Source organism: Lolium perenne, chromosome 4 (genome assembly GCF_019359855.2).
Source record: "Lolium perenne isolate Kyuss_39 chromosome 4, Kyuss_2.0, whole genome shotgun sequence".
In the NCBI taxonomy this organism is placed as follows: Eukaryota; Viridiplantae; Streptophyta; class Magnoliopsida; order Poales; family Poaceae; genus Lolium; species Lolium perenne.
Window position 1 is genome coordinate 395,076,848 of NC_067247.2, and position 17,171 is coordinate 395,094,018.

The 17,171-nt window shown below is 43.8% G+C and overlaps 1 protein-coding gene and 1 pseudogene across 1 annotated transcript; one reads left to right on the forward strand and one right to left on the reverse strand.

Annotated features, from left to right (window-relative positions):
* The first annotated feature begins 1,553 nt into the window (after window positions 1–1,553).
* Window positions 1,554–7,090, forward strand: LOC127297657 (uncharacterized). The gene is made up of 2 exons (XM_051327971.2): window positions 1,554–2,863; window positions 6,781–7,090. The coding sequence occupies exons 1-2, from the start codon at window positions 1,567–1,569 to the stop codon at window positions 6,918–6,920; spliced, it is 1,437 nt and encodes a 478-aa protein (XP_051183931.1). The 5' UTR covers window positions 1,554–1,566; the 3' UTR covers window positions 6,921–7,090.
* A 5,535-nt stretch (window positions 7,091–12,625) lies between these two features.
* Window positions 12,626–13,204, reverse strand: LOC127349341 (non-specific lipid-transfer protein 2G-like; annotated as a pseudogene).
* Between the last annotated feature and the right edge of the window lie 3,967 nt (window positions 13,205–17,171).

Genomic DNA, 17,171 nt, shown 5'->3' on the forward strand with positions numbered 1-17,171 from the left:
TTTGATAGGTACGACTTGGATAGTCTGTTCTCAAGTTCATCGAGAGATGGAATCACTACAAGGTTTTGGGTCTATTGCAACAATACTATTTGTCGTAATACATGCCGAATTGTGGCAATACGTCTGTATTGCCACGAAATGGCATTCGTTGCCAGCCGTTGCGATTGGACACATGGTAATAGGTTACTGCCACAAAATAGGAATCGTGGCAATAAATTGTGCTATTGCAACAACCATGCGGGAAGTTGCGACATTTTGTCTAGTGGCAACACTCACTTGAGTCCACAATTTGGTTTGTGGAGATAGCTTAATGCAACATAACAAATTGTGGCGACTGATAGCTCGTGGCGATTGATATTTGTGGTAATAACCTATGCCAACAACGCTTGTTTCGTGGCGCATACTCTTTTGTGGCAATAGTCAATCGTGGCAAAAAAAAAAACTTATGGCAACAATCTTTAAATTTGTGGCATTAGTCATTTCACTACGAAACACCATAGTTGTGGCGTTAACTTATGGCAACAAACATTCTAGTCGACTAACAGAAAATTCAAACATAAATTTTTGCAACCAATTTAAATGTAAATCTAGTAGTTGCCGATATATATAGAATATGTCACATTGTCAATAATGAATACGTCCAGGAGACCATACATATATTAAATAATTTAGTCCGCAAATATTCCACCATACAAAAGTCAAGACTTACTATGAAACAATTATGATTAATACCAGGTAACAAAATCTATTGAAGAAAACTCAAATTTAACTACAGTAATCATTCTAATTTGAAAGTTACAATCTAAAGTTTTTAGACTAAGCTCCCATCCTTTAATTTGGGCCTTTATTTCCATCCTGCAAGGCACATAGAAGAATACATTGTTAGCTCTTAAAATTATTCCAAAACCTTTAGAGTATATATTGCACCTAATCATCTAATCCGATCTAGTTGTAATGGTACACATGATTAGTCCTGTATACATGATGAACTAATGCATTGTAGCAGTAGTATACAGAAACATTTAGAGTATATATATACTTGACCGAGTATGATGCATAGCTAATGAGTACTTCAGTATACCAAAATTAGTTTTATCATGATGAACTAGTGCATGGAAGACACGGACATGCATGGCAGTAGTAAGCTCCTCCACATGAACTACTGCATGGTAGGCACAAATTTGCATGACAAATTATGGGTACCCAAAAAATAAATTTCGATGAAGTCCAGGCCATCACCTGATTGCTGCCGTGCCTTGAACCTGAAAGTCCAAAACAGCAACGAACATGCCGCTGGTCGCTGCTGCAGGAATTGCCGTTCTCAGCCGCCATGGCTCAGTCTATGATTGAACTCACCCGGTGAGCAAGTCCTCCTCCACCAGCGACTTCATGTGCTGATCCGGCAGCGCTTCCTGGTCGGACTTCCACGGCCGGAGCTCTCAACCCACCTGTCAAGCCGAGCCTTCCTCCACATCACTGATCAGCAGCCTGTACCTCCTCCTCTTCTTCTTTTTGGACAGGAAACCAATACCTAAGGTTGGAAGGGTCAGGATAACAGGGGGTACTATGAGTACTCAACAGTTGTTGATGGAGCTTGAGTGGTTGGTCCCTGGTCACAATCAGTGGGACATCACTCCAGTTGGACTTGATGCTTTTCGGGTGGTTTTTCCTTCCAAGGCCGACTTAGTGAGGCAAAGGAGGCTTAAGCCAGTGGATGTGGAAGGGACTTCCATTACTATGCACTTTGAGGATTGGTCATCTAGAAGGCTGGACAAGTACGGCATTTTTGATTTGTGGATTAGAGTTCTCGGTTGCCCTGATACACTTTGCAGAGACTATCTTGGTTTGTTTGCTGTTGGGTCTCTTGTTGGTAAGACAAAAGAGATTGATATGAAATTTACTCGTGAACATTATATTGCCCGTATGAGAATTGACTGTGTCAATCCCCAGCTTATTCCAAGATATCTTGACCATTTTTATGATGGTGAAGGCTTTGGTATTGAAATCCATATCGAAGCTCTTGATGGATCCGTTGTTCCGGCTGGGTATGCGGATGAAGAGGATGATAAAGCTGATGAAGACGCTACGAAGGAAACTGATAAATCGCATGACATGGAGGATCACGATAAGAATAAAAATTCTGATGTTACTGTACATAAGGACTTAGATTTGGAGCAACAACAGAAAGATTCTAGCAAATCGGAGGACATGGTGGATGCGGCAGCGAACGTTCAGTTGTGTTCTGGGGGTGATTATTGTGACTCTTCTCTTTCTCCATGTATTGCATCCCTCCCTCCTGGGTCTATGTCTGCACCATCTAGTTTGTTGTCTCTGATGGTTGAGGAGGATGAGGAGGAGCAACCTCGGTGTGATATTAATACCCAAGGTTCCCTGCCAAATGATCAGAATACTGAGGTGTCTCATGTTGCTGACTCTTTTGAATCTCATCACGTGGAGCAAGTTCATCATCTCTCTGGTACTTTTGTGGTTCATAGTGGGGCGGTTGGAGGTGCTGATCCTTCGCCTTTTCATACACCTATTTCTCACCCGTCTGATGAGTTGTCTGCTTCACCTGGCACTCCACAAGGGAAACCGGGTGTATGCATTGCTTCTCTGCAATCGTCTCCTGCTTCTATCAGAGATGTTCCTATTAGAGATGGCTCTGAGTCCACAAGGGGTACTGGGGTGTTTCTTGGAGGCCGATATTCTAAACAGAAGGTGATTGATTATGGCGGTATTCCGGAGGCGATAGTTCTTGGTGTGCGAACAAGTGAGCGCATTAAGGCCCAGCCGAATGCCGATGCGACTCAGCTAGAGCGGGCTCAACAGAATGCTCAGGCTCGGGAGGACATCTTATATTCAGGTACAAAAATACCAGCTCATTTTACTATCGCTTCGCTTCCTGATAATGTTGTTCTGGCTCGCGCGTCTAAACTAGGTGTCTCTCTTGGTCTTTCACCTTCAGAGGTGTCGGAATCTATTAGTAAAATAAAAGATGTGGATCTTAAAAGAACTTTAATTGTTTTGCAAAATAAAGAATTATCGGTTAGTAAAGAAAATGATTCTAGATCGAGTCTCTTTATGGACGAGATTAATAGTCTCTCCGCGGATTTAGCAGATAACGACCAGGACACTTCTAAGGATCACAAGGATCCTCTAGTGCGTCCAAATAAGCAGACTAGGACTAATAAGAGAAAGGTAAAAGATGTTTCTGTCGCACGTCGATGTAGTGCTCGCCTAAAAAATAAAAAATCAAACTTGTTGTAATGAAAGGGGCTTTTTGGAACAGCGACGGTTTCCGTGACTCAGCTAAACATTCTCTAGTTCGTGAATCTATTAGAGATTTAAAATTGGATTTTTTTGCTATATTTGAAACGGGTAGAGAAAACTTTTCAGTTCCTTTTCTTGGTCGTCTCTCTGGAAGCCTTGATTTCATATGGTATTGCCTACCTCCACAAGGGAGATCAGGTGGTATTCTGGTAGGTATTAACAATACAACACTAAAAGTGAATAGAGTGATTAATGGAAAACATTGTGTTAATTTTAACCTTAGGTCAAAAGTTGATGGTTTTGAATGGTCTCTTATTCCCGTTTATGGAGCAGCTCAAGAAATACATAAACCAGATTTTTTGGCCGAACTCGTCCGTGTTTGTGAGGCCGAGTCTCTTCCCATGCTAGTTGGGGGGGATTTTAATATTATGCGTAGAAAGGAAGATAAAAGCAACAATAATTTTGACACCAGATGGCCTTTTATTTTTAATGCCATCATCGAAAGCTTAGACCTCCGTGAGATTGCTCTATCAGGCAGACAATTTACGTGGGCGAGTCGCAGAGATACACCCACCTATGAGAAATTAGACAGAGTTTTGGCAAGTGTTGAATGGGAGCAAAAGTTCCCTCTTGTTAGTGTTCGTGCTTTGGCAAGAGCCGAATCTGACCATACTCCGCTTATTCTCGATTCAGGTGAACAAGCTCACCTCGGGAATAAGGCGCAGTTTTCTTTTGAGCTTTCATGGTTGCGCCAGGAGGGTTTCGCGAATATTATAGCTAGAGAGTGGAATTCTGTTTCACATGGGGACACTCCCATTGACATATGGCAAAATAAAATCCGACATCTTCGGGGATTTCTCCGAGGATGGGCAAAAAACATGAGTAGCTTGTACAAAAAAGAGAGGGACCGGTTACTTCTTCTTATAGATACACTTGATAAAAAAGCTGAGAGCATACCTCTTACTGATTATGAGCGTGGTCAGCTTAAAGATGCAAATATGACACTAGCTAAGCTAAGGCGGGATGAGGAATCCAAATGGGCTCAAAGAGCCAAAGTTAAACATATTCAAGAGGGAGGAGATAATACAAAATATTTCCACCTAATAGCTAATGGTAAACATAGGAGAAAAAAAATATTTCAGTTGGAGCAAGATGAAGAAACTATTGTTGGTCAAGAGAACCTAAAAGTGTACATTACAGAATACTATAAAAATCTGTTTGGTGCTCCGGTTCCAAATCATTTTTCCATGAGTGAGTCAGACAAGGCTGACATCCCTCAACTTTCCGACGAAGAAAATAAAATTTTAACTGCTGATTTCACCGAACAAGAGGTGTATGATGCGATAATGCAAATGGAAAAGAATAAGGCGCCGGGGCCAGATGGGTTTCCGGCTGAATTTTACCAAACTTTCTGGGATGTAATCAAAATAGATATTATGAGATTGTTTCAGGCCTTTCAAAAGGGTGAATTACCTTTATTTCACCTCAACTTTGGAACCATTGTTCTTCTCCCAAAAAAAGAAAATGCATTACAAATTCAACAATATCGACCTATTTGTCTCCTTAATGTAAGTTTTAAGATTTTCACAAAGGTGGGCACCAATCGTGTAAGCGAGATTGCACACAAGGTGGTCAGGCCGACGCAAACAGCCTTTATGCCCGGGAGACATATTTTGGAGGGTGTGGTTGTTCTTCATGAAACGATTCACGAGTTGCATAGAAATAAATTGGATGGGGTTCTTCTTAAATTAGATTTTGAAAAGGCATATGATAAAGTTAATTGGGATTTTCTACAGCAAGCTTTACGTATGAAAGGCTTTGACCCGAAGTGGTGTCAATGGATTCAGCAGTATGTGAGTCGTGGTAGTGTTGGTGTTAGAGTAAATGATGATTTTGGGCATTATTTCCAAACGCGTAAGGGGCTCAGACAAGGAGACCCTTTATCCCCGACCCTTTTCAACATTGTCGCTGATATGTTAGCAATTATTATAAATAGGGCCAAAGAGGATGGCCAAGTGGAGGGGCTCATACCACATTTAGTCGACGGCGGGGTGTCTATTCTTCAATATGCGGATGATACCATTATTTTTATGAAGCACAATTTAGCAAAGGCGCTGAATATGAAGTTGATATTGTGTATGTTTGAACAATTGTCTGGGCTTAAGATCAATTTTAATAAAAGTGAGATTTTTTGTTTTGGTCAGGCCACCGAGGTGGTAGACCAATACAAGTTTCTTTTTGGCTGTGAGAATGGTTGTTTTCCTTTTAAATATTTAGGCATTCCTATTCACTTTCGGAAATTAAAAAATAGCGAATGGAAACCTATTGAGGATAGATTCGAAAGAAAATTGAGTAGTTGGATAGGGAAGCTTTTATCTTATGGGGATCGATTAATTCTTATCAATTCGGTGCTAACAAGTTTGCCAATGTTTATGCTCTCTTTTTTTGAGATACCAGTGGGGGTGAGGAAGAGGCTAGACTTCTATCGATCACGTTTCTTTTGGCAAAGTGATGGGCATAAGCGAAAATATAGGTTATCTAGATGGAACATTATATGCCGACCGAAGGACCAGGGGGGTTTAGGGATTGAAGTTTTAGAGTTAAAAAATAGATGTCTCCTTAGTAAATGGTTGTTTAAATTAATAAACGAAGATGGGGTATGGCAGGAATTATTGCGAAACAAGTACCTAAATTCTAAAACCTTATCACAGGTTACAGCTAAACCCTTTGATTCACCCTTTTGGAAAGGTTTGATGAAAGTTAAAGAAGAGTTTTTCAGCCGGGGATCGTTTAAAGTTGGACATGGCAAAGATACTATGTTTTGGGAAGATACGTGGTTAGGTGACGTTCCTTTAGCTCAGAAATATCCGACTCTTTATAATATAGTTGACCGAAAACAAGTTTCGGTGGCCGATGTCCTACAAAATCAACCACTCCAGATAACTTTTCGGAGAACTCTAACACCCAACAAGTGGGCGCTTTGGTTAGAGCTAGTGCATCGTTTAATGTATGTTCAATTATCTGATGATAAGGATGTTTTCGTTTGGAATCTTACAAATTCGGGTGCTTTTACTGTCAAATCAATGTACCTTGATTTGTTAGACGATGACACAAAGTACCTCAAAAAGTATATTTGGAAGATAAAAGTGCCACTAAAAATCAAGATTTTTATGTGGTTCCTGCATCATAAAGTTATTTTAACAAAAGATAATCTCGCTAAGCGTAAATGGCAAGGCTGTAAGAAATGCGCTTTTTGTGACAAAGATGAATCTATCCAGCACTTGTTTTTTGAATGTCCCTTAGCTAAAATCATTTGGCGCATTATTTTTATGACTTTCAGTATGCCCCCCCCCAAAAAACATTACAAATCTCTTTGGTAATTGGTTAAGCGGTATTGCCAAGAAGGATTTGGTTCAAATTAGGGTGGGAGTCTGCGCTGTTCTTTGGGCTATTTGGAATATGCGCAATGATACTGTTTTTAACAAACCGACAAAACAACCTTTTTTGCAGGTTCTCCCTATGGTTATTCACTGGATCCGTACGTGGTCTTATCTCCAGTCCGAGGAGCAGCGGGATGTCATGGAGTATGGGTGCAACCGACTGGAGACGGTAGCACGGGATTTCTTCAGCCGGTGTGGGTGGCGGCTTGATCATAGGATCACTTTGTGATGCCGCTTTGTCTTTTGCTTTACTTTTCTTGCGTTGGTTGATTTTTAGACCAACTTGACATGAGACTTGAGTTGTAATAAGGTTAAAACTGGACTTGAATAAGGTAATAAAGCAGCCGTATGCATCTTTTTGATGCAGAGGCTGGGGCAAATCCCCCATTTCGAAAAAAAAAAAAAGGAAACCAATACCAAATCAGCTATGGATTGAAACTAATGCAAGAAAAAATAAATAAATAACGAGAAACCTAGTTCTAGTACGATCCACTCGTAGTCCTAGTTCAGCTCGACAGCGTCCTCCTCGGCCTCGTCGATTAGGGCATCGCATTTGATCTACCCGAAGTGGCAACCAGCCATTGGAGATGCCGACCCGAAGACAGAGATGGCGAGTGGGGAGAAGGAGATGAAGGCCGGGAGGGTGAGGCGCCAAGCCAGAAGCTGATGAGATGGAGAGGGCGAAGGGGGGTTATCTATATATAGCTCCATCATCTCCAACTTGAAAACGAAAAATTTCGGTCATTGGCGCCATAGAGATTCCCTCCGGTGCTGAAAAATTTCAATGAGCCTCACCCTTTTGACACAAGCTTTTGCCTGCATGCCGCGCTGGAGAGATGAAAGAGGGGCACGATGTCCTCGCGGGGAACTTGCGTGGAATTGAGGGAGGGCTACAATCGGGGAGAGTTAATAAGAGAGAAATTTATGGGATTTGCTGGGACACGATTGGGCGATTGGAGTATCAGATCAGGATGGAGAGGATCACAACTTTCCTATTTTTCTCTACTATCACGTCATTCCCCAAGGGGAAATAACCATCCTAGACCTAGCGTTAATCCTCCATATCAGTTTATTGGGCTCTCTATGAAATTACAAAACTTTCACCATATTAGGCATGAATTGCTAATTAAGACGTGAGTTAATTGCATTTCTTTCCTGGAAACCAATGCCTCCTTCCATTTCTTGATCGCACTTTCTGCATGTGTCCCGTGTGAATAGGTTTTGCGTGTGTTGTGACCGTAGTTGAACCGTGGGCGCATCGTTCGCCTTCCATCCATAATTAGCGCCTGGATTTGTAGAAAATCAAGGATCAACAGAAGGTCTACTCGCCCAAGCGCTCGGACTAGTAAGCCCAAGGAACCGATATGGAGGAAGTAGTAACTTTGAATGAGAGATTAGGCACTGCGTTCCAAAAAAGAAAAAAAATTTACCGACTGCGTCCCATCCTGCCCCACTGTGGCTTTGACAAAAATCAATCGTTCTTGGTGCCAAAATAATACTACAGTAAAAATATGTCATCCTGACATGTATGTTCCATTATTTAGTCAATATATTAAATTATAAAATTAATAATAACAAGCCTAACATGTGGGGCCTATCAACATTGTTGCAATATCACATCTATTTCGCAACAATAAAACGTCGCGGCAATATGTCTTAAATATTACCACACACATACATTTTGTTGCAATACCTACTTTGTATAACAACAAAAAATGTTTATCTCAACGAAACTAAAATGGTTGCAATATGTTTTAAATATTGCCACGAGCTCGCATTTTGTTGCACTAACTACCCTCTATTGCAATGAAATTATAGGTTCCCGCAGCACAGTTAAATTGTGGCAATACATGACCCCATATTACCACAAAAGGGATTTCCATGGTAATATTGTGATTTATTGCAACAAAAAGGGGTTGTTGCAATAAGATTCGTTGCAATACAATGGAATCTTTGTAGTGAATGGCATAAGGATGCTCCAATTAAACCCATCTGATATGCATGTGCTAAGGAAACTTTACTTCCAAGAAATTTGTTGATCATGTAAAGAACAAGATCGACTGGCAGGAACTATTATTCTAGGCAGGTAGAAGCTAGTTCGAAATACATAAAGAGTTTTAAGTTTTTTTACAGATATTGCTATTTCACAGCTTCCTTCTTTCGTTGCATATTCATTTTGCGAATTTAAATTTGTTATGAAATAAAATACTTAGGTTTTCCCAACTTTCCTCCTTTTCTGTACTTTTGCACTTATTATTTTCATAGAACGCCACATACATGCATTAAAACAGTGAACAAAAACTAGAGGGCAACGATAAAAATGAAATGTAAGCACATAGTAGTTCCAAACTTATTACATCAATAAAGTAGCATGCGACCACATCCATTAGCAACAGTGAACAAAAACTTGAGAACTTTGTTATTATTCTAATCTTAACCATATTACGGAAAAAGTCAATTTGTTTTGGCTCTGGCCCCGGGGTGATCTTTGCGGAGCATGATGCCTCCATGTGTTCAACGGTCCCACAAACTATGCACTTCAGAACTTTGGCACCCTTTAAATGAAGCCCAGACTTCTTCCTTTTCTCACCAAGACGACCTTTAGTATTAGCATACAGAGGATCTTCAACATTAGCATATTTTGATGATCTTCCTTGCCCAGCATCTCCCTCATTTTCTTCTTCTGAAGCTGTACTAGTATTCTTATTTTCATTCCTTTTAGCTGCTTCAGAAATTTTCATTGCTTTCAACTCATTCTCCAAAGCATGCATGTATTTATCAGCTAGCGTTTTTCCTTATCGGATGTTGATGCCATTCTGGCCACTCTTGTAATCATTGCACAGAGTACCATAACGTAGAAGTTGCCTTTCTTTATTATTCATGTTCCTGTTAGATGAAACTTTAGTCAAATCCGTTTTCTAGTCCACAATTGTTTCATCCGGTACTCTCTGACATAGGCATGCCGAACGGGCCTGCCGAATAAGGTACCCGAGGTTATCTCGAGGCCCACGATCCGAAGTTTTCAAGTCCCAGAAGCCAGATAACTTCGATAAGGAATATAGAGTTGTATTAGGAATTACGAATCATGTAACAATACGGGAGTCTCAGATGGCTTCTCGAAGTTTGTAACTTGTACGACACAAAATCCCTCGGCTCTTCCTCCTATATAAAGGGGAGCCGGGGGGATAGAAAGGGATCGAATCTATTGTCAACACACACCCTAATTTCTGAGTCAAGCACCTTTTCGGCTGAACCTTCAAGATCTACTTGCCCTCTACTTTATACGAAACCCTAAGTCTACAATCCATAGGAATTGACAAGTTAATACCTTGTCACTCTCCACCTTCAAATTATGTACTGTGGTGAAATGTAGTCGATGGCACCTAGCTGTACCATGACTCTCAGCACATGGCAACACAAGAGCCCATCTTTGCTGAACTTGCAACATTCACAGTTGTAAGTTTCATTCTCCAAATTATTGACAACTCTGTAACTCCTTTTTTTTCCGTAGCCATAAACATAACCTTTAACTGGAAGAACATCAGAATTTGTACCACCTAGATGGTTTACATTGTAGGATGTTACTTTCCGGAGTTCTGCTCGGAAACGTAAATAGATTGGTCGCGTATAAACCTCCAAAGCTTGCTTTTCCAGAGGGTAATCTCCCCACAGCCTAAATTTTTTATCTTCATCTTGAAACTCAACCGAATCTTCTGCAACAACGATATTTTCCTATAACTTCAAGTCTTGCTCGAAGAAATGGTGAAGGCTATTGTGAGGGTTTATGTACCTTTTCAATACTGCATTCTGCATAATGTGCCACCTATAGCACCGATGCCACGCATCTGGTAATGATGTGAGAATTGCAGTTCACATTGCAGCATCTTGGTCAGTTATGAAGTTTTGGGGCCGAATGCCATCCATAGCATCGAGAAACTCCTCAAACAACCAGACAAAACTTTCAATGTTTTCATTTGTGAAGAACCCGCAACCAAGCTATATAGTTTGCCCATACTTATTAATACCTATGAAGGGGGCGAAAGGCATGCTATACATATTGGTCATGAAGGTGGTGTCGAAAGAGACGCAGTCACTGTAATTTTTATATGCTTCCCTAGCTGCTCCATCCAACCATATTATGCGATCAACCTTATCATTAGGATCAGTATGCAAGCTGAATGTAAATTCTGGGTCTTCTTTCTTTATCTTTGCAATTAAAACTAGCAAGAAAAAGGGACATGTCCTTGTGTGGGGGTTCTGCATCCATCGCAGCCATGCAGTTGCTTACATCCTTCCTGTCCTGGGTACATTGGCTAGACCCCCATACACCTCTGCCATAATCCTGATTACTCTGCCAGCTGATAGATTTACCTTATGCAAAACCTTGAAAAAATCCTTCTCTTCCTTAGGAATACCTTTATGAGATCTTAAGTATTTATTCAAACAGAACTTCTTCATAAGCTGGTGGCTGTGCTCCTCAAGGAATATTGTTACATGCCACTTCGTCCCCTTCCTCTTGATTCTTTGTCGCGCCTTGAATTGTGTTTTTTGGTGATGCTACGGTTCCTATGTCTCACTGGTGGTACTTCCATCTCATTTATGTCATCGTTTTTTCCGCTCTTGTTGCAAACAAATAGTTGCCTGCCCCTCTCTCCATCAAGCACAGAGTTCTTTGATGAACTACATTTGATTGAAAATCCAACAAACTTTCCATACCGGTTGTAATGCATTTTCCCCTCTTCCCACGTGTCAAAGATGAGTCATGGGTAAAGTTTCTGGACATCGGTTTGGCTGCAGGGTGTTGATTTGACTTCATCGTCACTTCCGGACTCATCAGTAGATATTGTTTCACCTGTTACAGCTTCCTTCTCACTAGCATTGCTCCAAGTAGCATTTTTCTCATTTCCTGTTTTATTACTTTCATCTTCTTTGTTGCACTGTCCTGTTTTGCTCCCATATTCTTGTTTGTCTGGCATATCATCAAGCATAATGACATCTTCAGTGAATGGTTCATTCAAATCCAGTCCTCCAGTATGATATGTTCCATCCATCTGTGCAAGAAAAGGAAACTTTAATATTATGCACAAGCTTGGAAAATTGTGCACAAGCTTTTTCAAATGTAAATTACTTCTTGGATGTATATTTCTAAGTACTACCACTCTAAATGCCAATTGGGTGGACAGTAGGATGTAAACATTAGCCATATGCTATGTGCAAAGTAGAAAGCTTACTCTATATTGCAATCTATCTACAAAATTTTAGTCTGTTACATGCATTTTTTTTTGGATCATGGTCTCCGAAAAAGAACTGCTTTTTTGTACAATTCATAAGCATGAAGATACATGGAGCAAACCACCTGCTTTCAACAATTTCCAGTCAAAACCCACAAACTAATGGTGAAACTTCATGCTCTGTATGATGCTGTATACAAGATGGAGGATGGCCAAGTTTGTAAGAAGCTTTTGCTTGAAGATCTCATTTCTACCCTGAATTTTGGCATGGATATTGTGGTGCCTGTGTCCCTTATCCATCTAATGGATCATGCAAACTTGATCCATCACACAGGACGTACCACGGTTGCGTTGGGGTTTTATCAGTACAGATAAGCTGCCCAAAGAGCAAAGAGTAGGTCTAACAAAAACATCCCTTCAGAATTCAGTAGTGCTAGACGAAATGTGTTCAATTAAGCATTTCAAATTTTGAATAGCTTCCAAACGGATCTCTCCTAAGTTTCCACAACTTCACTTAGCCGGCCGGTTCATCGCCGCATGAATCGGACTAGGAAGTTTACAGCATCTGCCAGAGGAAACAGTTGAACATAGGAGGAGGAGGGTGGCATAGGTAGAGAGAGTGTCGCACCGGTGCCTGTCGATGGAGAGAAGAGTTAATCAGAGAAAACGAGATAGAAACTCCGATCGCCGTTGGATTTCATTTGGGACAAATATTCAACACAAATTAACCGGCCGGCAAGAGCAGACAGGGGCGAGCTGCCCGACGGCAGAGCAAACCATCATTTTATTCCAATAGTATGCAATAATAGGAGCATACTCACTCAGCTAGGCTAGCTAGTCTCATACTCTCTCACACTCACGGAGTCAGCTGGCAAGAATATGTGCTAGGAGGCTGATCGAGGCGCCTAGCAGGTAGGTACGGCGAGGCGGCAGGACAGGAGGGTCTTGCGGGCGTTGGGGCTCTTGATGGAGCGGCCGTAGGGCGGGTCCTTGGCGTACTGGCGCCTTCAGGTTCGCGCAACACCCTGCCGTCGGCGCCGCCCCGCCCGGGATCGCCGACAGGCACACCGCCAGCTGCGATGCGTCGCACGCCGAGCGCGCCCCGCCCGGCGCAGCGGCGAGCACCAACAGCGCCAGCATCAGAGCCAGCACGGCCACGCTCGGGTTCTTCTTCATCCTCGCCATGGTCGTCGCTGATCTAGTCTTCACTCTCGCTTTCGCTTTCAGCTGTTGTCTCTTGTCTGTTGTGTGTGATGGAGTAGAGTGCTGCGCCGGTGGTGTAAGTGTCACGGAACTCCTGGGGTATTTATAACCGGCCCGCCCTGCTGCCCGCGGCGAGACGTACTGATCATGTGCGGCGGCCGATCGACGCGGCTGGTGGGCGATTAATGCAGGGGACGTCGACGGTAGACTGATGTACTGTTGACCACATTAACGCCGAGTCTTTTTCTTATCAATATGCAGAGTTAATGTTGACCTGTTACGCCACTGAGGCAAATGCCTCAAACGAGATAGTATTAGAGCATCACAAAAATCATCAAAGCTAAAAAGGAATGTATTTTATATTTGCAATACTGGTTCGGACTCAATATCTAGGAAACGGGTCGAGGACACGGACACAAATAAAATGAGAGATGAAAGACATGCATGCAACCTCCATACTCCTACATGTCGGATGTGACGTTTGTACACGGTGACATGACACCAGGTGGTTTTATACGGTGCCCCCTATCGGAATCCAAACTTACCGTAAATACAAATTCCCCCCCCCCCCCCCCCCCCCCGTGTCTTTAGCAAGACAGGAAAACGACAACAGCACCCACCCAAGGAATTTAAGCCCACCCAAGCATCCCACGACCACTCTTCCTAGAACCCTACCCTGTGGCCTTCTTCTTCCTCTAGCCGGCGGCTGCTCCATCTCATCCATGTATTTGTTACGCAGTCCAGGGGCCTAAGATGTGTTTGTTACGCAGTCACCTTACTGGATGGGCACGTCAGATAACGGGCATTCTTTAAAAACAAAAGCTAAGGCTTTCAACCATTATTGATGGTTTAGAAGCTTTGCCTGAGATGAGGCCTCTTTCTACGCAAGATATTGAACTCAAAAATCAATCAAATGCTGAGATTGCGAGATTACTCCGTAAGGAGGAAATCGAATGGTACCGAAGGTATAAAAGCCAGTTCATCCTTGAAGGAGATTCGAATACAAGGTACTTCCATGGCATTGCTAATGGCAGTCATAGGAAGAAACGTATTCATAACCTTATTCAGGACGAATGGATCATTGAAGGTCATGAACATCTTAAGGCTTATATTACTAGTTATTATAAAGATCTATTTGGAGCTCTAGAGGAAGGATCCTTCTCTTTGGATGAATCCCGAACGGATGATATACCCCAAGTGTCTATGGAGGAGAATAACCTTCTTACTGCTCAATACTCCGAAGAGGAGGTAAGAAGGGCCGTTTTCCAAATGGAACACAACAAAGCTCCAGGTTCGGATGGTTTCCAGCTGAATTCTATCAAATCTTTTGGGACATCCTGGATGGGGTGATCACCTTGCACGAAACGTTCCATGAATTACATACCAAAAAGTTGAATGGGGTTATTTAAAAGCTAGATTTTGAGAAAGCATATGATAAAGTGAAATGGAGACACTCCGTATGAAAGGCTTCTCTGTTGAATAGCGTGCTTTGATTAATTCCTTTGTGTCTAGGGGTAGTTGTCGTCTTGGCGAACGAGCAGATGCCATGGGATGGCTTAAGTTGGGGCCGAATGGGCGCTAGAGGATTCGTGGGAGGGTTTTTGATTAGATTGGACGAACTTCCGGGTGCTTTCCTCAAGAACTAGGCCTAGGCCCGAGGTAGAAGAAGAGAGACACAAGGAAGAACTCTGCTCTAGATCTTTCTCTTCATTGATCTCATTAGGTTACAAGTTTCTGGCTACCCGCACAAGGGTTGTGCCCCCTCTCCTTATATAGGGGAGAGGGTGGCTTACAGGGGAAGAAACCATAATGGCATCTTTGACTAGACAAACTACTTTACAAAGTAACTTTAATCACAGGTGACTCCGGTATCTTCTTTAATCAGGGAGGCTGACGTCCTCCGGTTGCTTTTGGCGTCACCTTCCTCTTTGGCGCCAGGGCTTCGTTTAAAGCTACTTTGCTTAGCTCATCTTTGTCCTCTTGCTCTGGAGAGAATCTTTGACCAGTCTTGCCGACGTGCTACAGTGCACTTCTTACCGGACCTCCGGTGTCTTCTTAGCTCGTACCGGTATACCCCTCTTGTGGATACCGGTATCGACTTACTAAGCCAACGCTTAACTTTGAGTCCGGAATAAACATTAAACCGGTATCTTGATGGCTCAAACCATCCGGTTTGGCATGCCTTTGGCATACCGGGGGTCATCCCCCCAACATTAGTCCCCGAAGCTGGTATAGTCCGGTGGATTTTATCCGACGGACCATGCCAGGTTCCCACATTCTAAGGTACCGGTTTAATCTTTCCGGTTGCCAGTTTTGGTCTTCCGGCATCTTTGCCGGACTTACATCTTCCGTTCTCTTTGCAAAGTACTCCCGGTATCTTATCTTCCGGTGTCTTTGTCATTTAACTCCTCCTCGGTTAAGTCGAGCATTTCTCGGGTACAGTGCCTGTCAGAGACATGCGCACTGTTTCTGACGCGCCTGTGCCAGGGGTCACCTCCCTTCGGCTTCTGCGCCCGTATTCATTTTGCCACACCGGATCCTGGCTGCCGTTCTGGATCCGTGCGGCTTCCCTGTGGCTTTCTATTTTCAGCGCGTGTATCATCGCGCCACGCGGCGGCCCACGAACTGAACCGCCGTGGCCCAACGGTTGCCAGCCCACTAACTCCTTCTCCTATAAAGAGGGAGTGCGGTTCCACTTCGTCTCTTTCCCCGCACTCGCATACTCTCCAGCGCTTCGAGCCCTTCGCCTCGTGCAACCTCATCGCCACCGGTCGTCGCCTGAGTCCCGCTCCGACGAACCTGCGCCGCTCTTCTCGCTGCGCTGAAGATCTTCGCCGCGGAGGGATCCATTGGCGTTCCTTTGACGCCGCCGCGGAGGGATTGCTTCAGCGAGTTTCGCCCTTCTCCGTCGCCAGCCTCCGTCGGCGCTCACGAGCTCGCCGCTGCTCCGGTGACCTTCTCTCTAAGCGTCTCCGCCGCCTCAGGTTAGGCCCAATACACATTTGCCTCTTTCTTCTTTGCTCCTTAGATCTTGGGCCGGTAGGGGTATGTATTTTCCTTTTTTGTTGCTTTTCCTCTTACTCGTAGATCTTCGCGCAAGGGTAGATCTTGGGAAACCTATTTTTTCGGTAGAATCCGACATCGTTCTGCCCTCATGTCTAGCGAGGGGTATTCTTCCGAATCCTCTTCGAGCAGCCGCCAGAGCGTAACCTCCGACAGCCTTTCTGCCGAAATCTCCCGGATGGAGTCTGATACCGGAAGAGGCCAAGAGGCCGGCAGCTCCGGCCAGGCTTCCGGGGTAGATCTATCCGGTATCACCCGCGGAGCCTGGAAAGGTTCCGACGTGACGCAGCATGAGATCGACTGGCTGTACCGCTCCCGGAGGATACCGGTAGGCGTTTCCTACCGGCTTCCGCGCGACGAGATCGAACCGGTACTAGAACCCGGTGAGTCCGTATTTTTCCTTGCTCACTTTGAGCGCGGCTTCGGCCTTCCTGCTTCCGATTTCTTTCGGGAGTTCTTGGATTTCTACCAACTCCAGCCTCACCACCTTCCTGGCAATGCCATTTTTTATCTTTCTTGCTATGTCTCCTTCATGGAGGGCTACATTGGCCTCCGTCCCACGAAGGAGACTTTTGCTCGCTTCTTTAGCCTTCGGATCAACTCGGTCCAAGGCAAAGACATTCCTAAGCCAAACCCCCCGTTCAATGCGGGTCTTGCATCATCGGCTCCCGCCAAGGGAGCCCCTTTTTTAAGTTCTCCGGTCTCGAGTCATGCCGGGCATGCCAAGAGACCTTTTTCTATGTGAAGAACACCGGTGAGGCTGATCTAATCAACCTGCCGGCTTTCAATCCGGCGGTGCCCACGAAAGCCAACTGGAGCTTTAATCCGTGGACCAAACAGCAAGCTTCTCAAGCCGGAACCTTTCAAGGGGAAGGCCGCGGCTTCCAGCACTTCTTCTTCTGGCTCGCAGCAGTTGGCACTGCATGCCGGCCGCGCCGCTGTTGCAGCCGGAGAAACGGCCACT

Excerpts from the sequence above, each read along its gene's own strand:
- LOC127297657 (XM_051327971.2), top strand. The coding sequence starts at position 1,567 with ATGAGTACTCAACAGTTGTTGATGGAGCTTGAGTGGTTGGTCCCTGGT. Across the intron at positions 2,864-6,780 it reads GGAGGACATCTTATATTCAG|GTTCTCCCTATGGTTATTCA; the intron begins GTACAAAAATAC and ends CCTTTTTTGCAG.